This window comes from Haemaphysalis longicornis, unplaced genomic scaffold (genome assembly GCF_048455015.1).
Source record: "Haemaphysalis longicornis isolate Haplotype H1 unplaced genomic scaffold, Haemaphysalis longicornis Haplotype H1 scaffold_4, whole genome shotgun sequence".
NCBI classification, from domain to species: Eukaryota; Metazoa; Arthropoda; class Arachnida; order Ixodida; family Ixodidae; genus Haemaphysalis; species Haemaphysalis longicornis.
Genome location: NW_027526361.1, coordinates 150,541,217 through 150,569,160, shown reverse-complemented (window position 1 = coordinate 150,569,160; position 27,944 = coordinate 150,541,217). Strand labels below are relative to the sequence as shown.

Sequence of the window (27,944 nt, the reverse complement as noted above, 5' to 3'; positions counted from 1 at the left end):
GGGTGTGGTCGATCTTAGAATATCAAAGACGGCTTTCGTAAGAATCGTCGGTTCAGTGTCTTGATGATTGTACCCGTTAGTCGTTCGAGCTGTTTCGAAGTGCTCAGTGAGGTTATTGCGGCGTTTTAAAGCGAAGCTTTGCAAGTGTAAGCTTGTGTGCATCTTTGTTCTGCATGACCAAGGATCCCTCAAAGCAGAGCCAAGAATACTCGCAACTTTCACGATCCGTGGTGCCGCCGCAAGGCGGCCGCGAGAAAAAAATGTGAAAGTGATACAACGCAGCTGTTGCTGCAGTCGCAATCCCTTAAAAGGTATTGTGTGCGCGTGTGTACGTTTAGTAGGGCGTCTGTCGGGGTAGTTGGCATTGGTGATTAATAACTTTGTTTTTCAGTGCGTACGTACAAATGGTCCCGGAAAAAAATGGTCCCACAAATATGATCCCGATGCCAAGGCACAAAAAACTAGCCTTGTTCGAGTAACAACTGTTAATAGAATAATGAATGTTTGTTTTACCGAAATTCAGGTTGGGTTGTTTTCATTGCCCCTCCCACATTTATTTTCTAATTTCCTGTTATGCTAGATTAATCGACAGATATTTCCCATTGATGACGTCTCTACCACATACCGCATGCATAAATCTCAGCACATGTGTATGTTTCAAACCCGCACGTTGTGAGGTACACAAAAAGGATGGTAAAACAGGTTGAAGGAGCACTAGCTGGGAAGTTTAAGCCGCAATCGCGCGCCAGGATATGGTGCAAGCCGGAGAGCTTGAGTCCGAGATCGCACGCCATGAAAGAAAAAAATCCCGGGCCATCTCCACTAACGTGAAACCTGGTGAGGGGCGAAGCATGCAGTGTATATTCTGTATTATTTGTGGCTTGGCGTTTTTGTCAACGGAGATGAAACTGTTTAGTAATAGAGGTGTACAGCTTTGCTGTAAAAGCCACTTGTCTTTGAAGCACGAAGCTGCCTAGCACGAGGCGTAAACGGGTGTCCCGGTGTTTTTTCAGTACTGTCAAACCCGACTATAACGAACCCGGATAGAGCGAATTATGCTATATATCGAACAAAAATAAATTAGTTATGGAAATACACGCGAAACATATTCCTTATAACGAACTTCACATCTGATATATCGAACTCGGCATGCCTAGAATGGCCGCCAAAATGCATGGTCTCGGAGCGGCGATTGAGATGTTGATTGGCCGCGACCACTGAGCAGAGGCCATGACTGAGACATTGCGCCTCGTATGGAGTGACATGACCCCCGACGCTTTCAGTAACTCTTTCTGATGCGTGAAACTCAGGACGAAACCCGCACAGTCAGTGATTCCGGACCAAGACGGCAGCTCGCCAACGTTCCTGATGCTGTGCCGAAAGGAGTGTCATTCGAGGATTTACTGAGTGTCGACGACGACGTTGCCGTCACTGTAAGCCCCTCGGACGCGGGCACCGTCAGCGGCACCGTCGTAATGCTGATGACAAGCACCGAGGAGGCAGATGATGTCGCGGGTGAAAGCCGCCTGACGCTTCATGAAGCGCTTTCGGCAGTCGATATCCTGCGGAAATATTTCTTCGATATTGAAGGACACGGACTGCTAGTTGACGTTGTCAAAACGAAAGGGGAAACAAAAATCACCGCTTTTTTTGGGAGTAGGCAGTTACGACGTTAAGGCGGAAGGTAGCTTTATTATTTGCATTAAATCTATTGTTTTGTGTATTGTAATGACCCACCTTATTTTGTTCGTTTCTGCATGCGGGGATGCAAGGGGATTCCAGCGTATTGTGAACTCGTAAAAATAAACTCGTTATAGGTAGGTTCGGATATATCGAAATATTCGATATATCGAACTAATCGTGGCGCATATTGCCGTTCACTATAACCGGGTTTGACGGTACGCGTTACGAAGCGCTTCAGCGCGAAGCGTTAACGAGTTACCTGGTGTTTCTTCAGTGCGCGCTATATTCTAGCGTGCGTGTACACGAGTTTCTCGGTGTTTAATACCGTGACATTGCATGAGACGACTTGTACCACGACGACAGAGATGCCAACAGCCCCTGTTCCTAAGGTTCTTTGCGTCTAAAACAGCTGTACGGGAGAAGGGCTTTAATACTAGGGCTCTAAGGGCTCTAATACTAGGTCACGCAGCGCACGCCGGAAAACTGAAAGACAGAGCCAAAGGAGGGTAACCACTCCCGAGCGGCCTAGAAAGGTGAAGGTACCGAAAGGGAAAATATGATGCTCCTGGTGATGTTTAGTGAAAAGAACGAGCGTTGGAGGGGGCTGCCCAGAGTGCTGGTTAAGCATGAAGGGGCGCGGCCGTAAATTTCAACAGACAGTTCAGACAGTTCAAGGTATAGAAACAACACAAAAAATCCTGGGCCATCCCCTCGTAATAGGGAACCTAGGTAGGGGTGAAACATGCCATGTATAAGTGTATTCTTGGTGCCTTGGCGTTTTTGCAAACGGAGATGAAACCGTAAGGGGGGTAAAGAACATAGCTTTGCTCTAAAATTTGCTCATCTTTGGATCACGAAGCTCGCTAGCATGAGGTGTAAACGAGTGTGCCAGTGTTTTAGTACGCGTTACGTCCTAGCTCGAAGCGTAAACAAATTTCCCGGTGCTTTGGTACCATGTCTACGTAAGACGCCGACAGCCCCAGCCCATAAGGGGCTTCACCCCTTATCGAACGTGGCGGTCTCCTTCACATTTTTAGAGAGCTGTACGCAACCCCTGCAATGTTTATGTGCGGAGTACCTTAGGACCGCACAATGTCCGTCCGCGTCCGTGCGCATAGCATCTACAATCGCAAAAAAAAACAGACAGGCACCGGAAGGATTCGAGCCTGTGTCTGGCAGACCAGACAGAGTTAGTGTCAGTCGTCTTACCCATTGGGCTACGGCCATGAGGTAGTCATCATCAAGACGACCAGCCTGTCTAAGCCCACTGCTGGGCAAAGGCCTCTCCTATTAATCTCCAATTATCCCTGTCCTGTGCTGACTGCGACCAATTTAGCCCCGAAAACTTCTTGATCTCATCTGCCCATTTAACTTTCTGCCGCTCCCTGCAACGCTTGCGTTCTCTAGGGATCCACTCTGTTACCCATAACGACAAACGGTTATCTTGCCTTCGCATTACATGCCCTGCCCACGTCCATTTCTTCTTCATTTTTTCCTAATATGTGCTTAACCCGCGTTTGTTCCCTGACCCACTCCGCTCTCTTCTTGTCCCTTAATCTTACACCTATCATTTTCCGCTCCATTGTCCGCTTAGTCGTCCTCAATTTAAGTTCGAACGTCATAGCGAGCCTTCAAGTTTCTGCCCCGTAAGCGAGTACCGGTAAGATGTAGCTGTCATACACTTTATTAGTCAGGGACAATGGCAGGCTGACATTCATTATCTAAGAATGCCTGCCGTATGCACTTCACCCCATTCTTATCCTTCGAATTATCTGCCCCATGGCTGGGATCCGGGATAACAACTTGGCCTAAGTAGATATATTCGCATACCACTTCCACTGTTTCGCCACCTATCTCAAACCGCTATGCTGTCCGGAGATTATTATGAGCTGAAAACTAACGTAATGATAATAACCTCTTGAGTTAGTACCCGGGAGTCAACCGGCTTATTCTTTCGCCTGGTATAAGGTGCGGAGCAACTTAGAACCTCCCAATGTCCTTCCGCGTCCTACCGTGCCAACACCACCATCAAGCGAAATTCGATTTGAGCCGTGAGTTGCAGTTTGATTTAGGGAATAATCAAGGTGCAACTCACAGCTAAAGTTGAATGACGGTCGGGGCGGAAATCGGATGTCATTTCGAGTCCATGTACTCCGCACACTCGCCGTCATCCACGTAGTGGAGATGCTGTTATTTTTATTTTTGTCTTACCTTTTTCCTAGCCCTCTTTGTTGCTGTTGGTTGCTTTTCAATGTGTTTTTCTTTATTTTTTGAATCATGCGTTGGCTTTCAAGATTGTATATTATAAATTTGTTAACATTATTACAACGTTTCACGCCATATTAGCAACCTTCCTATGCACAGTTTGTAATGTAACTTTATATGAATTCGTTGCAGCCTTTGGGATAGACTTGCCATCTGGAAAGCTCAACAAACGCGACGCTGTTATATTTACCTATACAAAAAAAGTAAAATTTATTTAAAGTAATTACAGTTTGAAGTAATGTCGGGAAGTATTACGATAGTATTACGCATTAGAATGGCGTGGCTCACACCGCGCAGGAATTCTTGTATTGTTTTCGTTCCTTCTTTGTACCCGGCACGCAAAGCCTGCAGTCGGCGCTGCATCTGGACCTGGGATAACGCTGTGCGCTTATTTGGTGGAGCTCCCACGGCTGCTCGTGCAATTTTCACGGATGCTGATAAAACCTCAGAGCGCGGACCCTGTATGGCTTTCCAGACACTGGGATGGCTGTGTCCGACAAAGCTACTAAATCGGGGGTTCCAGGCCTCGCAGTTGTTTGTGCGGTGGCTGTCCTCTACTTCTGCTGCGTGGAAGTTCCATTCATCATATGGCAATCTCGGAGGCAACCGCCGCAGGTGGAGTATTCCGTCAGGTTTTGCCAGGCGCCGAAAGCTTCCGCTGACGTGAGTGGAATCAAATTACTCGGTGAGATGACCGGCGACGCTTGGCAATAAATCACGAAGTTGCATGCCATCTTCAATATCATACACCGGCAAGAATGCAAGTGCGTTCAGCATGCCGACAAAGGTCCGAAAAAAGTCATCTACCCTGTAGCAGTTCACCAACCCGAGTTCTTGAGCCAGGTGCTTTGGGAGAGGTGAAAAAAAGCATGCCTTCGTCTGCATGTCCTCACCAAGTACAGTATTAACGGCATTCATTGCACCATTCTCAAAATCGGTAATGACCACATCTGGTGCATGGTGAAGTTCGAGGGATGCACACTCACAAATAGTGGCAGCGAGGAGCTCGTCGTAAGCTTCATGCGTCTTTGGCGTCATGAACGCGCACGCCACAGACACAGTTCCTTCCCCCAGAAAAACAAGGTACGTATAGCTAGAAATCGTTTGGGGGCTTGGTCGAAATTCCCATTCATGCACCAGATGACGTTTTCGTTGAGAAGACTAAGGCAAGCCATGGTTGCAAAGATTAACAGCCTCGAGTTGCTTTAATGTCCGTTGTCGAGAATGACAAAGTTTCTGGAGCAATGCCTAACGTCATGGTCCATGCACCTACCATCTGAAGGTCGCGGAGGGAGCTAGGCGTTGGTGGGTGGGAAGTGCACTGCTGATGCAGAGTCGTTCTCTTCATACCGTCCTTACTCTTGAGTGTCACCTTCTCCTCCCCGATCAATTGCTGCGTTGACTGTGAAACGACTTTTTCAGGCTTTTCGCTTGAAATCAGAGCAGTTTTCTTCATACATAAACGTGCTTTCGCAACGTTAAGGAAGGAAGTACTAGTTGGGTTATCATAATCTGAGCTCATTGCAATGTCTTCTGTACCTTCAACAGTGGTCACTCACCCTTTGCAGCCATAAGCACGCTTCACGCAGCACCACCGTACCCGAGTTGCTTCGCCTGTGTGCCGGGTGCACATGAACCTTTCGAAGCATAACATGCGCTGGCCCTCGTTAAAAGTGATGACCTCCATGCAGAAACACAGAGCAGGACCAGTTTGAAATTAATTTATGATCTGAGTTGTTGTGTCTAGCGGGTAACTGAAAACTGGCATCGTATCTCCTTGCTACACCGCCGATGTATTCTATAGGCGGTTGTCATCTGCCTTCCCTGCCGCGTAACACCCTCTCCTCTCTCTCTCTCCGACTTCTCACGCTGTTTTTTATTTTCTCACGAATGCTACGAGAGGGCCAGGGTAGGAATCGCGTGAAAACTGCGGGTTTAGAAAAAATGGCCAATGACGAGACTCCGGATCACGCGACCACGAATGCTAGGGCAGTGCACATGTAAATATGTGCAAGTTGCGTATTGTTGACTTCGTCGCCTCATAGCTGTAAAATTTTACTTTTCTATTTTTCTTATTTCGTTGACGTATTAGATTCTTGTCAAGTAATTTTATCCATTTACACTATTATAACGTCTAAATAGGTTACTCCCGCTTAATCCGTATTTTAGCGCGAATGTAGGGTGTAAGGCAACACGGTGCTGGGGGTAAGGGGTACTCGACAAAGAACGCTATACATACTAATAAACCATACCACATATGCTTTAACGCTATTATTGAACACGACTACAAGTAGTAATGAAGAAAGAAAAGAACCCGAAGACAGAAAAGGTAGGTCAAAATGTATAGCGGTCATTCTGCATGTGCGATTTATTTAGTGATGGCCAGTCACATTATGTAAATGACGCCACAATGAAAGCACGAAAACCGCTATTTCGATAAAATGCACGTAGGTAGTTCGATAAGACGGCATTCGTTAATCGTTGCTCAATAAATAATCTGTGGACAGCACCGTGAACACAAATTAGAACCATGCCCAAATTTGACTGAATTACCCTTTGGTAACTCACTCAGCTCTTCTCCAGCCCCTAAAAGTAGTTTTCTACGGAACAAAATACGAGGAATCCAGAATAGCTTTCCAACTTCACGCTACACTTCCGCACTGCCGGCAAAAGAAAACACAAAAAAATTATGTTGATTCCTCTGTAATAGGAATCGGTAAAACACGACAGGGAAATGTGCACCCGAATCTGCAGCTGAGCATGATTTGCGGGTGGGCGGCTGTCTTGTGGGAGGGCTTGTGGAGCGACGTCCTGCAGTCGGGTTGCTTCGGCAAGGGTGTACTAGCGTCATTTCCGTGATAGGTATGACGTCATTGAAATGTTGTACCACGGCATAAAACGCTTTCGTGTCAAAACATGAAACTCGAAAACGAATAACCCTAAGTATAACGTGCTCTTTAGTACTAAAGGTTGCGTCCCCGCAAGAAGACTCGGTGTGGAGAGGTGCACCGTCTACAGGCCGCTTGCTCGTTGTACTGGCGTCATTTTCGGGACGGATATGACGTCAGGAAAATGTGTGTATCTCGGAATAAAACAATTTCGTGTTAAAACAAGGTTATCGGTGTTAACTGCACGTTTGCACTCCACTGATACGATCAAGTTAAACTCGAAGCCTCGCTACAGTAGCACGGTCATGCTTGTTGGTGGCGGCCTTGATCTACAGCCACCAGTCACAGAAGCCACATCCTGTGACGTCATAAAGACCCGGCGAGAAAGTTCGCTGTGAGTCAGCGCTGCTTGATCTATTTAATACTTGAATTCTTGCATAGCATTCTTTGCTCAGCACCACCACACACCCAACCGCGAAGCCCCTTGTGTTTGCACAAAATTTCATATTGGAGGAGTTAAAAAATGTCATTGTCATACTAGCGAGAATGGGGGGACAGCATGAACACTTGGCTGAAACTGAAAAAAAAAACAAGAACAGGAACTACAATTAAACAAACATAAAATTGTGAAATAAGAATATGAATCACACATGCTCCCGAAAAATCAAGAGAGATAAACGTTTATTTATGGTTAAGAAAAAGAAGTAAGAACGGAAGTTGTCAGCCTCCCAAGTCCAGGAGGCCGCGAGCCCGCGCTGATTCCAGTGCCCGATCGACCAGTGCTTCTTGTTGCTCCGGAGCCGAGCTGGTCAGCGCAGACTCCCGCTGCTCAGGTGATGGGTTGGGCAGGGGTTTAGGGTTGTCTGGGCATGAGTGCACCAAGTGGTAGGTAGTGAGACGGACGTTGCAAGTGCGGCCGTCGTGTTGGAAGAGTGACGGAGAAATGTGGGAGAGAGCCGTGTGGTTAAAGTGAGTACTGGTCTGTAGCCGGCGCCAGATATGAGACTGTTGCTTGCTTAGAGTAGGGGGGGGGGGGCGGTGGATAGATACTTCTTGAGTGCAGGTAGTGGGATAGGATGGCCCTGTATGTAGGATTGAGGGGTGTTAGAGAGAGGATTGTGGAGCCCGAAAAATAAACAAACAAAAAGAGAAAGTCTCTGAACTGAAGAAATGAAATACGAATGAAGGATAGTGAAAGCAGGCCAACCCTGTAACACCCTGCGTTTCTACAGAAATACATAAATGGCGGAGCTAACACATTTATTTGATGAAGTAGTGTAAGTGTACGTTGTTCTGAAGATGAAATAAAAGTATCTCTAAAGCAATAAAATTACCCCCAGTAGTTAGCTACTTTTTAGACAAATTTGGCTACACTAAATCCGCCTAAAAACACAATAAAGACAAGCGAGTTAGAGTGCTGCGCATTAGCAGACAATTCTCCGAATTTCTGCATTATATTTTCAAGTTGCAAAAATATTGGTGTAGTTTTATCGGGAGAAGGTAGTCGTGTTCAAACTCGTGTTTTGTCTCCCTTATTCTTTTGAATTTGGCCTTAACTGCCAGTAGCTACACATGGCTTTGAGGCGCACCGCGGTGGACGGCTGCAAAGTAACTTAGCCAATTCCGTGGATATTGAAATATGCGGTAAATTTTGTGAGAAGTCATGTTTTGCATTTCGGGTTGAATATAAAACAGACCCCGTGGTTAGGAATCAAAACTACGACCTAGAGTCACTGAGTGTCTAGACAAAGCAGTCAACTCGAAATTAGCTACTTAGCGTGGATGGCAATTTAGACATTTTTAGGCCATTAACCGTTTATACCATTTTAAGCGTTTAGGCAATTTTAAGCGTTTAGGAAATTTGGGATCGGAATCAGACAAAAGTATGAATTCTCCTAATCCAGTAACGATTTTTCCGGCGTGTTATAGGCATCGGTGCCCTAACTAATTAATAGCGGATGAAGTGGTAAAAGCCCTAAGTCAACGCTTCGCCGCAAAAATAATTTGTGCTAACATATACTTAATCAACTTTTAATATAAGTTTATTGCAAAAGACAGTTGGAAACGCTTTGCATAAAATTGGCATAAAAGGAAATAAATAACGATATTACTGACAGAATAAGGGTTGGCAGTAGAGAAAACCTCGGAAAGCAAAGGGGGGAACGCGTTACGTCATAGAAAGAAATGAAGAATTTTTTTTGAGTCAGAAAGAAAGTGGTGAAAAAATTCCCCCGCTTGCTTTCCGAGGTTTTCTTGACTGCCAACCCTTATTCTGTCTTAATTCACTGAGCCAATCATTTCCCATTTCTTATTCGCTACATGCATAGCGAGGGCCTCTGTTCTGGCAATCTTGATGCCAAAGGTAGCTTAAAGGGACACTGAAGTGAATTTGTCAAGCTCCCGTTTTTGCTTGCACTGCGTAGACTGGCTCAAATTAGCACACTTTTCATCGTTTATCCGGTTGACAAATCGGTAATTATTTTACAAAGCGCGAAAGAAGAAAAACTACCATGCGCGGTTTGCGGCGGCCGCACCAACTAAGGCTGTGACGTTGAGAGGAGGGGCGCCGTGATTGGACGATGCCCAAGGTTAGCAATCACACAAGTTTCGGTTTCGGTTTCGGTTCTGTAAAACATAACCAATGGCTTTGTTGGATGGGCATTCTCAATATCTCAGTAATCATCGTACCGCGCTTCTGCCATGTTGTCGGCTGTAAAATGCACAAGATAAGCCTCCTCCCAGGACGGCTTGTAGTCGTAGCATTCACTAGCCGAGACCTACGCAGTGCATGAACGCCCTCCGCGTACCCGCAGACGCCCAAATGTCATGCGCTTTTCCCCCATATTTGGAGCTTGCCTCCCTCATGCCTGTATCGTAAAAAGCGTGTTCGCACCAGGCCAAGGGTCTGTTCATTCTGGCCTGTGCCCACTGCCTGCAAGCAGTCGGTGCTTATGGCAACAGCACGCCAACGAGAACTCGCTAGCGCGCCAGTGCCAGCCTGCGCGCGTTTTGTGAACTAGTTCGTGTAGCCATGAACGTTGCGGCCCCAAAAAAGGTGAACTCAATATAGAAAACATCGGCGGAAAACAAAAAAGTTAACTTACAAAAAAAAAAAAAAAAAACACGTACCCGCGGGGATTCGAACTCGTGAATCGCAAAACATCTTCAATGAATACCTAGCGCCTCAGACTGCTAGGCTACGGAGCGGGACGCGAAGGTCTTGCCAATATAGGGTATATATTGTACAACCGGTTTACACTTTTATTTAGTTTTGGCATTTCAAGCCGCTAAGGTGACTATTTGTTGCACTGCGATCGTGCAGTAAGCGTCGCCCGAGTTTCCACAGTAGCTCACGTCTAGCAATTGCATTTCGTAGACGGAAAAGCGTTCGCAGATGCGTAGTCGTGCTGCTGACCGCTGTGCTTGTTCGCCCAGCGCAAAAAAGTGCTTCCCGCGCCCTAGTTTTACGCTGTACGGTAAAAATATCAGTTGATTTTATTTGCTTAGTACCTATATTGACTTCGCTGACTCTTCTCCCGCCTTCAAGAGGCCTTATATTTTCCTACTGGCGTACCAGTCAGCGAAGCGTCGCATGTGCAGCGCTTGTGTCAAGCGACCTTGACTTGGAGCTAGATACAGTGTACAAACAAACCAAGTAAAGAAAGGCACATTCTTCCATTCACAAACGTGTCCTGGCTTCGTTTCAACTAAGCGAACGAATTGCGACCAAGCAATTTTTTTTTAACCTCCTTGATTGCGACGACCCGCCGGCGGCCGGCGGACGAAACGCTGGGCCGACTGACTCTGTCGGCCGGGGAGCCGTGCAGTAGCGCAGCCGTGGCGCAGCCAATTGCCAGCTCATCCCCTCCTGACGTCACACGAAAACGCCACAGAAAATGGGCGAGCGTAAAGAGAGGAGGACAGCGTTTTCGAATTAGTTTTTCTACTAAATAAAATCGCGTAAACGCGCCTAGAGTGGTCGAAACATGGCCTGGGGACTCCGGACTACAATTTGCGCTAGTAATCCCGCAATGTTTACATATCACTTCAGTGTCCCTTTAACAGGGTTCAACGCTGGTCGACCATTCTCGACATGTCGTACACGCTCGAGTCACGGCCCGGAGTTTAAAAAGAAGGTCCCCTTCACCCCGAGTAGTCCGAGTGGCGCTGTCTACCACCCCCAAGTGTAGGAAGCAAAAAATACCTTACCATAAATACCCGATAATGTGATGGGGAAACTGCCCCGCCGGTAACGTAGTGGTTATCGCACCAGACCGGTATTCTGGAGGTCGTTGGTTCTGATCCCACCCGGCGGGAATTTTTTCACCCCTTTCTTTCTGAATATTCCCCCCTTTGCTTTCCGAGGTTTTCTTGACTGCCAACCTTTATTGTGTCTTAATTCACTTAGCCCCTCATTTCCCATTTCTGATATTACTGACAGTTTTATAGCTGCTGATCCGCTCGCTGGTCAAAAAGGGCAAAGGAAAGTGCTCCGCAGTCGGTCGAGGAGTAGCACCTTCAAATAACAGCAGCTACTAAGAATATTGACACCAATTAAAGCGGATATTAACAAATGAAACCTTTATGGGTGGAGGACATGACTGCAATGGCGCGCGCGCAGAGCTTCCAATGAAGGCTGCGAACGGTCAGGGTTCACTCCAAGACTAATCTATTTGTATTGCTACCTTGTCAGATTACACCGGTGTCTCAATCGCTTGCGCTACTTGTCCATCGACATGTCAGTGACGGCAACCCCGGGCAACTTCCTCCAAGAACCCGAAGTCTCCCAAGTGCTTTTTGACTGGGGGCGCCAGCCCTACTCGGGTAAGAAGGCGGGGGTTGGGGGCGGAGGTGATGGGCTAATCGGAGTCCCAAGGGAGTTCTGCTCGCCACATGCCCCGTCGTCTTCGGCACTTGTATCGTCTAGTAGAGGGCTGCAATGTTACTGCCTCCTATGGAAAAGGTCTTATTAGGGCTGCACCACTTGCGGGTTAACTCGATCTTATTCGCCGTCTGCTGCTCTCTCCGCAGGTGCAGCCACAGCTCCATTCGGGTTCGGTCGATCATGACCTCCACAGCTGGAACGCTGCCTCCGTGTGCTGCTGCGCAGCGTGATCTCCATACCTGATAAGATACGTCCACAAGACACGATGATGATTGGGTTTTTATGGCGCAATGCCGAATAAGGGCAAAGAGTGCCAGGGAACTCAACAAGTCATAATACAAACTCGTTAATAGCTTCTCCGGGTAGCGGGTTCAGGTAACAGGCAGTTCTTTAATCAACTTGCGCCGTGCCGAAGAGGTTGGCCAAAAGGGAAAGCAGGGTACGGGGGAAGTTTTTAAGTTAAGTTGTGAGCGGGTTTTAAGTTTTAAGTTGTGAGCGGGCGAATTAACGCGATCTTGGTCGATTCCCTGCCAATCCCCCACGTGGGTATGCGCCATAAGACGTCGAACAAGAACACCAACAATCGAATGCCCGTCCTGTGGGCCGCGCAAATATATCCTCTGTTCCTCGCCGGTGGTGAGGCGGCCCATGCCACTGCCCGCGCGCATGTACACCGGGCCATTATCTACGAGAGACAAACATCGCCTGCTGCTCCCAAAACAGAACCTCTCGTAAAATATAGAGATATTCTGGCGTACTATCGCCAAAGCAGGAGAATATTCCCGGCTCCACATACCGAGTTATCAAGACAAGATACCCCCAGCCTCCGAAGAAATCAAACTTCTGTCCTCATCGTACCGTTCACGCCGTCTACCCCACCATATAGCCAGCTACCTTTCATTCCTGTACCTTACCCGGCACCCTATACCATCAAGTATGCGAGTGCGGACAAACCCCAGGCCTATCCGTCATTCCTTCCCCTTCTTAATAGTAGTAGGTGGCCTGCCTGAAACGTACGGACCCTGGGACCCAGCGCATACTGGTGAAGAGGGCCTGGACTGCCAGCCAAGGCCAGGGCATCCCGGACTACTTAATTTCGATCCCGGACTACTTCATTTCCATCCGGTGGGATAGAAATGTCTTCTAAGAAGATTACCTCACGCGAGAAGGTGTAGCCGACGCCCATATAAGGCGTCAGCCTCTCCTATTTTTTCGCCATTGAATAAAGACGAATGAATTCCTCTGCCAGGGGAGGGCACCTCCGTTGGGACAGGTAGCAGGGCTCCAGGTCGGCCCTTATCCTCAAGGTCCTAGGTTATCGTTTCAACCACCAGGGCGCTGCGGCATCAAACTGGACGGTGGCGGCGCACACTCTGGGCAACAGAGTGGCGGAGTACGGAAAACTCATGTGCCCTCTTATCGCCCAGCCAGACATCATCCGGTCGCTTCTTTTCTCGGTGCTGACCTACGGGGGGGGGGGGGGGTCGCTGTTATGTCCGTCCGCTCCGACCTGCAGAGTCGGCTCGACTCCGCCATCTTCCGCTTCCGGAGCGGGAAGGTGGACCGGATCAAGAACGATGTTGGGATGACGGGGAGGTTGGGAATCCCCAACCTCCCCGTCATGGCCCCTCCACACCACATTCTGTGGACGCAGGAGGCCGTCGACTGCGACGTAGCCCTCACTAAGCTTTTCATATCCTTTTTTCTTAGCACCAGACCCACAGTTTTCTCCCAGAGCACTATGCATAACAGAATAGCCAGAGCAGGGTCAACACTGTTCTACTGTTACCTTGAAACCTTTCTAATTCTAAACTTCAGCAAAGCTAAAGCTTGCATATGCCGCTTTCATTTGGAGGGTGAGTACAGTAGTTTTTTTATAATCATTGGCAGCATGTGAACAACCTGGCAAGCCGTTGCGCTTGTTCCAATTATTCTGCCTTTAATTGCGTATCGCGGGAACTTTTTTATAGCCTAACACCCACGCCTTGCCCTGAGCATTTCTTGGTATCTATTTTACCAAAAACGCTTGTTTTTCTGAGATTATACAATATTTTAGATGTGCCTTCACACATTTTGTTCCTCACTGGTCACCGTTTTAACCTTGGGACGCTTATAATCCGTAAAAACATGTGTTTGAACCCCTTTCTACTGCGAAACGCCAGCCAATAGAACCGCAGCTGTGTTTTCAATGGCCGATATGTGATGCTAGTGATTACACTACCGCTTTTTGCAGCCATTAAGTAAATACGATATTATTGCGGTTAAATAGAACAGAGGGTCGCGATGTTTTGGTACTATAAGGCAGGCTAATAGTTGGATGCAATACCAACAGGCTACAGCATTCTGTACAGGGCGGGAATATATCTTTGTTATCTTTACCACGAGGTGAACGCAATTGTAGATACCTTCACCATCTTTCCCTCTGTAGCACCAGGTACTCGCCTAGCATAAATATTCACGGGATGGCGTGCTACTGCTAACCGTGATAACGATGGTATAGTAATTACTCTTCCAAGTAATAGTTCGATGTCTTGCAATGATAAATAAATAAATAAATAAATAAATGAATAAATAAATAAATAAATAAATAAATAAATAAATAAATAAATAAATAAATAAATAAATAAATAATAATCTGTATACGAAAATAAGTAATCTTAGTACATCCTATCATGGCGCGAAAGTAGCTACAGAGCCGAGAGCCGACTAGAGCCCCGCTGGAGCAACTTGGTCTGTTGCAATAAAAGTATTCGCCGTAAGAATGCGTCTTGGGAGGTAACTTTGAACTTTTTTAGGGTTCTCAAAGCCACACCCACTGTTATGAATCCGCACAGGTTCAAGCAGGCTAAGATAGAATTCAAAAACTGTGGCACTCGGAATCGGAATCATAATCCCTATCCGGTGCGGTGGCTCAGTGGCTAATGCGTTGCGCTGCTGAGCACGAGGTCGCGGTGTCGATTTCGGGCCGCGGCGGCCGCTTTTCTGATGGAGGCGAAAAGCAAAAATGCCCGTGTGCGTGAGATTTCGGCGCACGTTGAGATCCCCAGGTGGTCAAAATTATTCCGGAGCCCTCCACTACGGCGCGCTCTCATCGCCTGCGTTGCGTCGGCGCGTTAAATCCTACAATCTATCAATCAATCAGTCATAATCCCTACCAGCAGCGATTTAAACAGCGTCTCGTCTTTGAATCTCTGTTTAAAAGCCACGAAACACGTAAATAAGCCGGAAATTATTTCTCTCGCTCCTCACGTATATACCTGGACTTATGCCCGGAGACACAGAACACTTTGAACAAAGTGTCAGATATAAAAATACGACCAACAAATCAGTGCTATTTACCACTGGCAGTAAGCTGAATGGGCTTATGATAATTGGATGAACAGATAAGTTTGCTCCGGCCGAAAAACTACCCACTCTGAATGCACTATCATTTTTGCGTCTAAAAACAAGCGGTAAGGATGGGGGCAGAAGCATTACCACACCAACGAAATTCGTTTTCGTGGCTAGAAATGTGACGCCTCGATCTCTATGTCTTACTGTATACGGTCCACATCTAGAACAAGACAAGTTGGACCGCTTTCTAGCTTGAGTGTAATAAAAATGCGTACAAATGTACACGTAATTCACAACTGCATGAGACTTGCCTTTGCAAAATGAACCGGAACGAGCAATCAGCCTTGTTTTTGGTATGTACAAAAAGTTGACATCATAAATTATTCCTAATTTCTCAAATTGTTCCAAACAGGTCACTTGTGAATGAAGTAACATTTAACTTGAAAGCGATTTCTGTGTAAATAAGTTTACGCAATGGTTTGTTCGTTTTGACACTCCAGCCATTCATACAAATACTAAAAGTCAGTTCAACTGGCACTAAATGTTGTTGGGAATAGTAAAAGTACGAACGTTTTATTTGAAGTGACGCGAACACACAACCAAGTAAATATCTAAGTGGTAGTTTATACATAATAACCGACAAACAAGTTTCTTTCGAGATCGGCGAACTTATCGGCAGACCGAACATTGCTAAATGATGATGCCGTGGTAGTACGCTGTGACCGTATGGTTAGTTACGTGGATGCCACTGTCTGCGTGTTACTTGTGGGTCGCTTAGTGTAGAAGAAAGAGCAATACGGTTACGTCTGGTGTTCTGCCCAGTACGGCGCTGCCCTTACTATTTGAAATTTAAGATTGTTCTCCCATGTTGTCCTTGTCGGCCATTATCGATCACCGATTCGTCCGATTCCGCGCCCTGATTAAATTCTCCACCATGAGGTGAAAGATGATTATAGAGAAGGAAGCGATGTGAGTATATTCAGTGGCATAACTTTTGGTAATTCTACGCCCACCCTCCCCCTTTGCGAAAGCGTCGTGATTTCTGGTTACGCTTTACCACCTGGTGGTGATGTATGAGCTTCGTCTTGCCCCTAACAAAACATTTTCTGTCAACTAACCGCAGGCTGGCTTCAAATGGCTCCTTTGAAGCCGTGATGTTACGTTATGAGGAGGTCCCTGTCGGTGACGAACGGACCAATGAATCGTAACGTGTAGGGCGCATGCCATTGGCTCAACGGAGAGTTTGGGTCTGCTTGAAAAGAACGACTTTGTCACTGTAGGCGCACGCCATAACTCAGCGAAATTAAACGAAGCTTCTCATTAACCCCTTTCGCTTGAGAAGGGCCTGACATTTGCGCCTGCAGAACGTGGATGTAGTTTATTTGTGATGATGTAGGCGGCGAAGACTGCGTTGAAATATCTTGACCTGTTTTGTTCGGATAACTAAGGAAGTGTTTAGGCAATTATCATACATTTATTATAAACGCACCGAATGAAAACAATGTCTGTTTTCTACATAAAAATGTACATCGGGTATTTATAGACCCAATATCCAGAAGAGTAAGCTGTTGTTGGCTTACTGTTGGCGACAAGGAAAATATACAGCAGTACATTAAAATGAAGACTGTCACCTACAAAGTAAAATAAGTATTCGTTACAAAAAACAATTAGCAACGGTACACTTTGAAATTTTTTGTTGCATTATCTGCGACGACATGGTCTGGTGAAGCATAGGAAGTCACAGAATGGTCACCCTGCAGCAAGTTATAAAGCAATGTTTTGGGGTTCCAACCATTTGCCGACATCGAATTATGAGGGCTTTCGATACTAGTGCCGGTAGCATAATAGCTAACCAAGTAAACTTTACAGTTGCGAGCCTACTTAGTATGCAAAATGACAACATGTCTTGATGACATGAATGACATCCTCGTGAGGGTGCACTGCGCTAATGAAAAAAAAAGAATATGCCATTACTATGCACTAGACAAGGAGCAGCACAAAGTCTCGGTTTGAGGATGAAGATGAAGATGGCTTGACTTTTAACGTTCCAGTTGTAGTTTATCGGTTCGGATTTGGATGCCATAGAAGATGTGACTATGAATAAAGCACGATATGCCCAGGCGAATGCGCCATGTTGAAACTGTGGCGTGACTGAGCTTCCCGTTATTGCCATAGGTGTTTTTCTTTATCTATTATATGTAATGTGAAAACTTCAATGGATGCCTCAGGAAACACTTCGAATATTGCAATTATTGATTATGATCGTTAGGTTTAACATGCCGTCGCTACAAACGTGATGAGGCGCGCCACAAAAACTCCAATGAATTAACTAGAAAGTTGTATGAGAAAGAAGAGGGGTAATAGCGAAAAACCAACCACTTTTGCTTCGACTCAATGAACAAAAGAGGTTCGAGACGGATTAATGGGAAGGGAGTTTTGGCTGCACCATTCGAGAACATCTAAACCAGACGTAGATATTTAAGGAATAAACCTTAAAGCCTCATCAGTCGCCATTGATACTGTTTCCTCAGCAGAAAGCAACAGTTCACAGCACGTACATAGTTATTTCGTTGAGTTATCAATCGCTGAAACATGTCAAAATTTGGCACTCTGGGGTGTACTATCTTGAATAAAAATAAAAATAAAATAAAATGGATGTTTTTGCCAAACCCATCAGCACAGCTCACTTGTTTGTCCTGTGTATGCCGCTTCATCTGTGATTGCGGGTTGTTATTTTCATTGATAAATTAAGTAATATATCTTGAAAGTGTACAATGAAATGCCAAGATAGCATGAGCATTGAATAAAAGTGGTCACACTATACAGAAAGGCGTCAGTATCGGCATGCCGGTGAGATTATGTAAAAGACAATGTGTCCATGTGCCCGGCTCAGCCAAATAAATGTAGCTATGGGAAAAAAATTTAAAAATGACAATGAGATAGTGGAGCTGATTTGATCAATGCCTCCTTTGGTTTAGGCGGTGTAACGCTTAAAATCTCATTCAGTTTGGTTTTACCGGCACTTTTTTATTAAAGATACCTTCGGCGTGCTACTTGTCAACAAACAAATATAGATACAATTGACACAAAAAAGATAGAAAAGTGATGCCACCAAAACAGATATGGCATTGTCGGCATTTTGTGGCGACTGCGCTAAGGTTACCAAATCTTGTATTTGATTCTTCCTCACAACGCTTGCAATCGAACACCCTATTCAATCCCAATGATTTTCGCCATTGCCTTCGCCTAGCGAGCGGAGGTGGCATTAGTCAAAGTCTTCGTCATAGTCTTCATTTCAGTTGTTCAATCAAAGAAAAACCAAGGGTAAGAGATGGAGAGGTACATACCAGTACTTTGCTTGGCCTCAAAGCTTTATACAAGGATCAGTAGCAGTAAATGTTGGCAGGATGTCACACACAATAGGTATTACAGTGAACGAAGATGTCACAGTACCAAAAACAAAACAGACAAAAGCAACAACATTGAAATGCATACCACAAATAACACCAGGAACATGATACCAAACGACAACAATAAAACCTAGGACAGAATCGTCATAAACCACAAAAACCCAATGGAACGATGGGTAATTAAAAATAACCGAGATAAGAATAAATCACGTACAAAAATACGACAACAGATATATGCACAAGACTCATGAAGCCAGGATGGCAGTTTCGAGGAAGCTGGTATTTGCAAAAAAGGTTCACAAGCGTTTCCTGGACATGCCGACAGTATCAGATTTTTTGGCCGTCTGTATTTTAAACCAACAAAACAATTCGGGTTCGGCGCAAAAATGGAGTCAGTTATTGTCGCCCGGCAGTACACCATCACATATATGTATACGGTGATACATTTTAGTGAGTGCGCAGGATTTAGGAACGATCGACAGCTGCTGAAATATTCTAGGCTAGCCTCTCCCTTGCAAGAGTGCATAAAAAAAGCCTGCAATTGCTTCTCAAGTTTAAATTCGTTATGACTTTTGGTTGCCACGTCCAGGTTCACTATTAACAACAACTATCATGCGGTTAACTAAACACTCGCAGACCATATTAATCTTGCGTATGTTTGCTTATAACAAGATAAATTAGAATTATAATGCTACACACGAATGTTTTGGAACGTGGTATAAAAAAGAATTGCGGGGGTCGCTTAGACGTTCCACCGATGTGAAAGCGGAAGCCCGGTCACACATTCTGTTGGTCTGTTGCTAAACATTCTGGTAAATTTGATGTTGCTCTCACCTGGCGGCTACCACAGCTTCACTTATAGCCGTTTCCCGTGGGTGGCGGTTGCGATGAGCGCATTTCGAGCTTTCCTAACTACTTGTTACGTGGCCTCATTTCTCGTTGTTCTGGCCCTCGATAAAGCCCGTTGCGTTCTCACACACTGTAGGTGGAATCAAGTTCAAGCCCACGTGCCGACGCACAAAATGCGCGTACAGAATGTTCTACAGTCTGCCATCCTATCTCAATACTTTTCTTCAGTGTTCGTGTTTCCCTTTACTGGCGCGCATAATTTTTATGCCCTAACTTCAACTTCTTCTGTGCGCTTGTATGTATCTTCCAACTCCACATTGGAAGTTTGAGATGTGTCTCAAGGCGTTCGGCGTAGAACCATGTAGGATAACTAACTGGTAAATTGCCTATCCCGAAGAAGAAACCCTATTTCTGGAGAGCGATCTGCAATTGCAACCAGAACAAATCGAAAAGTTTGGCGGGGCTTCCACTTCTAGGAACTTCGATGTAAGTCCGAGATTTCATCAAGAAAGACAGCATGGGAGTAATATCACACTCGTCAATGTCGCCCATTTTAATAAGGATGATGTGCTCATCACGTTCCGACTCGAATAGGCGGTGTTGGGCCATCGTCAGCTCAAACATGCACCAACGACTCCGACAAAACTCGCCACTGAGCACAAAAAGCGACACCCGGCTCTGCGATATACACCGGCAAATGTTTTCAGTAATAGGAAGCCCCGGAATGAAGTCTCTTTCCGCCACGCAGACACGAAACAGCATAGGTGCGGTTTCAAGTTTAGTCAAGAGAGCACTTCTCACCCAAGAAGCCTCGGAGACGTGGTACGAGAGAAACGCATCCCACAGAAAAGTCCCAGGAGAAGACTGGCGCTTGTAGTTTTTTATCTTGACTCGTAGGCAGAGGAGAGCGTACCTAATGTACCAACGTTTCTTATACAAGCCATGGATTAAAAGGGAAAGGATCAGGCTGGCCAGAATGAAGGGCACACCGACAGTCACGTAATAGTCAACGGGAGCACATTTGTTGCTATCCCAAGGCACTTCGCTCACCTTCAGACCGTTGTAGACTTCTGGTTCTCTGCACACTAAACATGGTCTGTTTTGCTTTGCGTTTGTTTTTAACATCATGAGGATGTTCTTGAGAGAACAGCTCCCGCAGTCCCAGGGATTGTCACAGAGACTGACGTTGCCCACGTGAGATACGTCGCTCAACATGTTGCTTTCTATCGTGTACAAGCTGTTGGATGACAACATTAGAGATTGCAAGCTTTGCATCGAAGAAAAGAACGGTGGCGTCCAATTTGATATCACATTGTTAGATAGGTCTAGAGAAATTATAAATACCTCATCAGCAGGAATGGTCGTTAGTTGGTAAATCCTGTTATGTGATAACGACAAGGAACTCAGTGCAACGAGGTTCTGAAAAAACGTGGCATCCGGAAAGGTGGAAATGAAGTTATTATTAAGACTCAAAACACGTAATGTCTTAAGTCCGCTAAATGCCTGCTTGCCGATCCACGCGATATTATTGTTTTCCATGCAAAGCTCGACAAGGTTGCTGAGACATATGAAAGGTGTACCCTGTAGTTCGTTGATAGAACAGCTGCTCAGATCAAGGAAGTTTAAAGCAGGGAACGAGCAAAACGCACGGCTGGACAATCGTGCAATTCGAGATCCGGCCAGTATAACTTGTTTGGCGGTGCTATTTTGATTCAATGACTGGCCACCACAGAGAGAGGTCATGTTCCAGGGTGCTGTTGTTCCAGCCATATTCAGACTAAGCAGATTTTTAATTGAGAACACTGCCTCTGGAATAGATGTGAGATTTGTTCCGACAAGCGAGAGGTTCTCTAAATCAGCTATAAGGTCAAACGCCCGCGGATGTACAAACGTAAGTGGAACGTGAATGAAGTCAAGTCTCCCTAAATATCGCAAATGAGCTATGTCGCCCTCCTTAATTTGCTTGAAATTGCATTCATGAAACACTATACTGCAGACATGAAAGAATGCAAACAGTTTCATCGTCCTAGCTGGAATGCTTTTAACCGCTTCCGTAAAGGTCACGTTTATCTTTTCGGTGATTGCGTAAGCTAAATTCCAGTCGCGAACAAGGGCCAAAAGGCGCTCGATATCAGAAGCGTTTGGCGAGTGCGGTCGAACCAGGTCGCGACTCTCGAACATGTCAATGAGTCCGTAAACATTGCACACTAGGGTCTCGTTGAGACCTTTCATTGAGCAGGAGGTCGCTCCAATTGAAACCGGCTTCTGAAAGGAGACTAGCATATCGAGATTTTTGATAAACACCATAACCGAATACATAGAGACCGGGCCAACCGTGTCTCTATCACGGACCACAAAGTTGTCATAGCGATCGTAAAGGTTGTCCGGAAAATCCTCCCACTTTTTAACACTTGTCGACAACAGGGAAAGACACATGGGTTCCCCGCTTGAAAGCGTCTCGTTGTTGGCCGGAACGTCGGTCTCCAGCACTTCTTCAAGAGTCATTATTTCCGGGTCTGAAGGTATGAACCAGTGCTCCGGCGGCGCTCGGATGAGAACTTTGCAGACGGCGCGAACTCTACCGTCCCTGAGAAGAGTTGTGTTGCAGTGCGACAAAGGCAGGAGCTGAACAAAGCGGTTTCTTCCTGTTCTGCAGGCAGGCAGCGTGTCTCCATGACAACTGGCGCTTGCTATGAGAATCCAGAGGAGGGCTGTCACGTGCTCTAACATGCCGCATCAGGAACTGCGAAAACGAGATGTCAATCTAAGTTAAGGCGGACTACCCAGCAGTACGTAGCACGTATGATCCCGATTCATTGTAAAGACCCAGAAAATCATGTGGTGTTAGCTGGTGACGGATTCACCCAAAGTCATGTCCGAGAACATCCTGCAATGGCCACATGAATGGATTGAGAGTGAACAATATTAAGCACAGCCACTTTGCGTCGTAGGCTGAACACATCGAGATAGAGCAACAGTCAGCAGAATGCTTGTATTAGAAAGGTATAGTAGATATACCATATTAGAATTATTAGCGGCGCATTTTAGAGCAGATCATCACTGAACACCCGAGCAACCTTTAGCATCCACGTTCCAAGCTTTGCGGTAACAAAGCAACGAAAAGTGCAGAGGCGTCATTGGTATTTTGTATCCGGGCGAATTCAGAATAAACACCGCGGGGGCCTTACAAGATGAGACTTCCGTAATCGCCTCTGACTCGAAAATGTGTTGTACCAGAGGACATCCGACATTTTTGTATTGACTGTCTGCAACATGCAATGGAGCGGTCAGCTTTGTTGAAACAACATGGAAAGAGAGCCGCCTCATACGCCTCTTTAAAGGACGTTTTTGGCTTCTAAACAGCCAGTTTTCATTATACCAGAAATCTTGCACCTGGTCCTCCAGTTTTTGAAGGAAAAACTTTCGTGACCCTCGGCTATTTCCCGCACACAGTTTTCGAAATATTCACGGCCGGAGTTACTGCTGGCGCTCCCTGCATGGCAAGGTCCGTCTGATCACTAACGACTCACTCACTCACTCACTCACTCACTCACTCACTCACTCACTCACTCACTCACTCACTCACTCACTCACTCACTCACTCACTCACTCACTCACTCACTCACTGAATCGCTAGCTCGCTCGCTCTATCCCTCCCTCCTTCACTTGCTCGATCACTCACACATTCACTCACCCACTCGCTTACTCCCTGACTCACTAGCTCACTCACTCACTCACTCACTCACTCACTCACTCACTCACTCACTCACTCACTCACTCACTCACTCACTCACTCACTCACTCACTCACTCACTCATTGTCAGTTACAAGGGCATTTAAAAAGAGGTAATCTTGACAAGTATAGTAGCATCAAAGGAAACAAAAAAAACATGAAAATTGCAGGGAGGCTCGCACTCACGCGCAAGATTTTAATACGCGAAGTAGTTGTTGGTGAGCATTACCGTACACATAGTTGTGTTTCAATATCATTGTTTATTCGCATAGTTGCGGTGCTAGTAATCGTCTTCATATGCATCGAAGAGGTCGCCGTCGTCTTCGCGGCTAGTGGTAGCCAGATGCAAAGCCACCCTGAGCATTGTCGACTTCCACCAGCTATTCGTCGTGACTCGAGGCAGCGGTGATCTGAAAGTCGTCTCCGGAAGGATTGCCACACTCGATGCAAAGTCTCCAATTTTGATAATGGCTTCTAGATAATGCGGTGGCCGCGGCTACCTCTCCTAACCAGGCTGTCTTTTCGCCTTGAGCATCAGCGCTTTAGCATCCCCTTTAGCACCGAGGGCGCTCGACGGTCGCCGCGGGACACTCGCTCACGAGCGCTGGGCATTTTGTTGGTATTTTTAGATGCAGAGCATCTGATTCACTCGCCTTGTCCCTCCGGCGTCGTCGTCGTCGTCGTCGGCGTTGTCCACCCCTCCCCCATTTTCCTCGCCGCGCCAGCTGCGCTCTCCGCCGCTCACCCCCTCTCCTCTCCGATAGCGAACACTCTCTCGCGAGGAGCATTGGATTGGATTGGATTGGATTGGCTTGGCTTGGATTTGGATTGGATTGGATTAAAGTGGATTGTGTTGGATTGTGTTGCGTCATAGCCGCGGCACGTTGCGTCATAGCCGCGGCAGACGCGCTGGGTTCGGCGCATGTGCAGTACTCTCTCTTCCGCGGTTTCCTCTCCTTCGGGAGCGCTGCGCATATAACCGGTGGGCCGTTCTCCGGCGAAGCAACATCCAGTCTTGGCTCAAACACCTAGAGTCCACGCCGCTTTACAAGTACGCCAACGTCGTCATCGACTGGGACCGGCTTACGCAGTCCCCTCAACGTTATGCGCGCTATAAAACGCGGTCCCTTCGCCGCTCCGCCTATGTGTCGCATCTACACAGGGGTTCCCGCGAGGGGAGGTGGGAGTTTTGTCTGAAATACCGAACACGGGGCTTTTACAACAGCAACGCTGTAAAAAATTCGCCTACTAGAGAATTGTCTACTAATGCTAGCAATCTTATGCCCCTTGTCTATAGCGTGAGTTGTTCACAGCCGCATATGGCTGTGAGTAGCGAAGGATGTCGTGTTAGTTTATTCTTTTTTGGTTTCCTTTGGTTGTTGTATTCGCCAATGATGTAAATTTAAACCATTATAGCGATCAACTTATTTTACTTCGCTAATTACGTTTTTTTTATGATGCAAGGCCTACTGAAAAGGTAGTAGGTTTACGCAATTTTTATTGGTATTTACAATGCTCTTTTGGGACTTCCTTTGTTTATTCTTCTGTTTTGGGGGAGATGTATGAGATGCATAGTTTTTATGTTCTTGATCATTTTTGTTGAAATTTTATTTTTATAATTTTTTTTTAATTTTGCGGTTTTTAAAATTTGTGTCCGCGCAATTATATCCATTTGCGCTATAATAACGATCGATGCTGGATCGTTTGCCAAATCTGCGTTTTTGTGGAAATGCAGGACTTTACACGGTTCGCCATTTCGGCTTTTTTTATTATGAGCGTTCTTTTTGCGGAGTTTTTTTTTATATACGCTTCTGGCGGGAGGCCCACAAAGATGCATATTTTTTATTTTGTCAGATAATTCCTGAAAAAATTTTGTTCTTTCTAATTTAGTTTTGTTTTTGCATTTAAATATTGTGTCCCACCAATCATCTCCATTTACGCTATTAAATGATTAAAGGTGGTGCTTTCGCAAGATCTGCATTTTTGTGGAAACTCAGGGCGTTACGCACCTCGATGAGGGGATACTCGGCAACGAATGCTACGCATTATAACAGGCCGCTGTATCCCGGCGTACATAAGCCTTACATTAGAGTTCACTGAGAAAAGTATGACGTTATTCGATGTTGGAAGCGTTGGTATTTCTTCGCGTATCATCGCGATGTGAGCGGAGGGTTGTGGAAAAGGAGCCCACCCTCTTCTGCGGAGAGTAATACTCTACTGTGCAGCCGGAGTTACGGGGCCCATCCACGCGCTATAGCTGATGACGAAAGCAAGCTCATGCCAGTCATCTAATTTCTCGTTTCTTTAAAGCAGGGCACACAATTACAAACAAAATTATCTACTCGTTTGCTGTTTAGTTATTTATTCTCGCAGAGAGAGTTCGGCCAAAAACATTACGATGTGGTGTTGGGTTGACAGATCGTAGATAAACATGCACAAATCGGACTCAATATAGTAAGATAAATAGATACCAGAAGTACAACCCATACTCGACCCCGAGTTCATCTATTTGAAGGAATGTACTGCGCTCTGCAACAGGACGCTGGATTAGACCGCGCACTCACCCTAACTTCCGCCAGACAACGCCGCAAAATGGGCTTATTATTCCCAGACGAAGCAAAACAGCTGGACCCAAAAAGAAGTCTTTGTCTTTCCCAGGTTGGACGTCATTGGTTGGAGTTCATTACTTTATTTTCATTAGAAGACCCTCCCAACCAGACTATTCTTCGTCGGCTCTTTACCTTCGCGTCGTGATATTCAGGATGACACGAAGATGATACCGAATCACAGCCGAACACATTAGGGAAACGAGGACGTATGTAATAGAGCCGAGTATCTCCAATGCAGCGACACTAGTTACCAGCGCGATCATCTGCTGCTCCCCGGTCAAAGGGAAGACTGCGGCTTCAAGTAGCTGGACAGGGGCGCCGACGCCAGCCTATTCAAGAGGTGCGACAACTTCAAATCTTTGAACGGCGTCCTTTATCTGTCGTATGTGACGAAAACGTCGCCTTAACAATACGGAGCTGCAGAAACAAAGACTTAAGCTGGCGCACAGGACGATCGCACGTCCTGCGTGCCTCAGCTTAAGTCTTTGTTTCTGTACTTCCGTATTGTTAAGATGAATCACCGACTCGCCCAATACTACGCTCTGGTGAAAACGTCGTGTCTTTACCATAAATACGCCATCGCCGAACGGTGTGGTTTCGTTACACAGCTGGGCCGGAGCTGCGGCTTTTCCAAGGACTTGTGCGACGCAGGAAAATTGAAACACTAGAGCCACTATACGACAACATGCGAAAAAAAAAACGTTTTCTGAATAAACCGAGCATAGTGTTGCACTGGGCCGCCAGGGAAACCAAGAAATGCGGCAGGCCTATCTTTTTCTAGACTCCCTTAAGAGGATCGGTGAGTTCGCTGTTGCTCTTCACAACACTCCCACCGTACCGGACGCGAGCTTTCGTTAAAATATACACCTATTCCCCTCCAGCCCACTCGCCTCCGCCCGTGCACGCGGCTAACCCACCATGTGGATTCGTGTGTTGATACGGGCGTAATCACCAGGAAATGCACGCCGCCTCCCAGTGTATACATGACGTCTAACAACGTCCTTCCGCCCCTGGCATACAGACATCGTCAAAGAACAAACAGCTTGCGTTTATTGCCGTGTTTTGCTTCTCGCTCAATTTGTGTCTTCGGAAATACCATCTTATCAGACGTTTAAGGTAGGCAACATCTACAGCTGTCACCGACCGCTGCTGAACCTCCTTCAAGCAATAAGGAGGCCAGACCCCGTGTGCCGGCCTCACCGTTCTACTTTCCACTAAGGCAGGTCGCCAACGCCAGCTGACCAGTGCGGTATTACTGTGGCATTCGAGGTGGCATACGTAGAACATGGCTTCACTACCTATGAATGTGAGAGCGTGCGCCTCAATTACTCCTCAAAGCAACCATCAGAGAACCTATCGGTCTCATACACGTTACTCACCACGGCCACCTAAGGGTACCGACCTCTCTCTCCCCCCTACCGCATATCTCGACGCGACTCGTCTTCACACACACATACAGTTGTACACACGCATGCACGCACGCGCACGCATACACACACAGACACACGCTCGCGCACACACGCACACACGCACACACACACACACACACACGCGCACACACACACACACACACACAAACACACACACGCACCAATCAGACATGAACAGACACCACACACACACCATGGACACCATGCCACTCACCCACACCACACTCCCCGTACGCAGACCACAATTCCATACACGTGTACACACGCACGCACTCACGCACATGCGGGGACACACACATGTTAACGTGTGCTGACCCCTCCAGTGATCCAGTGCTTAGCTCCTCATGTCTCGCGCCGCATGCTCTTCAGTAAATACGGCCTTTGTTCCCTTTGAGCACCCCACTAAGTTTAGACAAAAGGCGAAGCCAACTCTATTTTACATTTCCGAACCCTCTGGACGTTTTTCCTCCGAGAAAAAAGTGGGTAATTCAAAGCGTAGCTTACCTATACTAGCGCAGAGAAGCCAGCAGCGTTCAACCGTGCCTTCAGCGTTCAGACGCCGCGGTTTTCGGTGCACCAAGCGACTAGTTCATATTGGGCAAGAAACGTGTCTGCGAGAGGCCGATAACGAATGACGGATGCGGGGTTACTGTCGCTCTCCTCTACAACGGAAACTGGCTCCAAAAACAAGGAGTGGCGAAATCGGCCAGCCCCAGTTGTGAGCTCCTCTGCGCTAAATGTTTGGTTTCCAATTATTTAATTAATGCTTAGAGGACGTAAGATGGTCAACAAACATAATATGCACACGGTGATTTGCGGGGCAATGCAGTTTTTATACTACATAGCGACAGTAATATAA

The 27,944-nt window shown here is 46.4% G+C and overlaps 1 protein-coding gene across 1 annotated transcript; it reads right to left on the bottom strand.

Annotated features, from left to right (window-relative positions):
* Positions 1–16,092: 16,092 nt before the first annotated feature.
* LOC144179437 (toll-like receptor 6) lies at positions 16,093–27,649 on the bottom strand. The gene is made up of 2 exons (XM_077707791.1): positions 27,590–27,649; positions 16,093–22,056 (listed from the first exon to the last, which is right to left on the bottom strand). Exon 2 carries the CDS (start codon positions 22,041–22,043, stop codon positions 19,719–19,721), a length of 2,325 nt encoding a protein of 774 aa, XP_077563917.1. The 5' UTR covers positions 22,044–22,056; positions 27,590–27,649; the 3' UTR covers positions 16,093–19,718.
* Positions 27,650–27,944: the final 295 nt, after the last annotated feature.

Bases quoted from the DNA above. Each gene is read 5' to 3' on its own strand.
- LOC144179437 (XM_077707791.1), bottom strand. From the start codon at position 22,043: ATGTTAGAGCACGTGACAGCCCTCCTCTGGATTCTCATAGCAAGCGCC.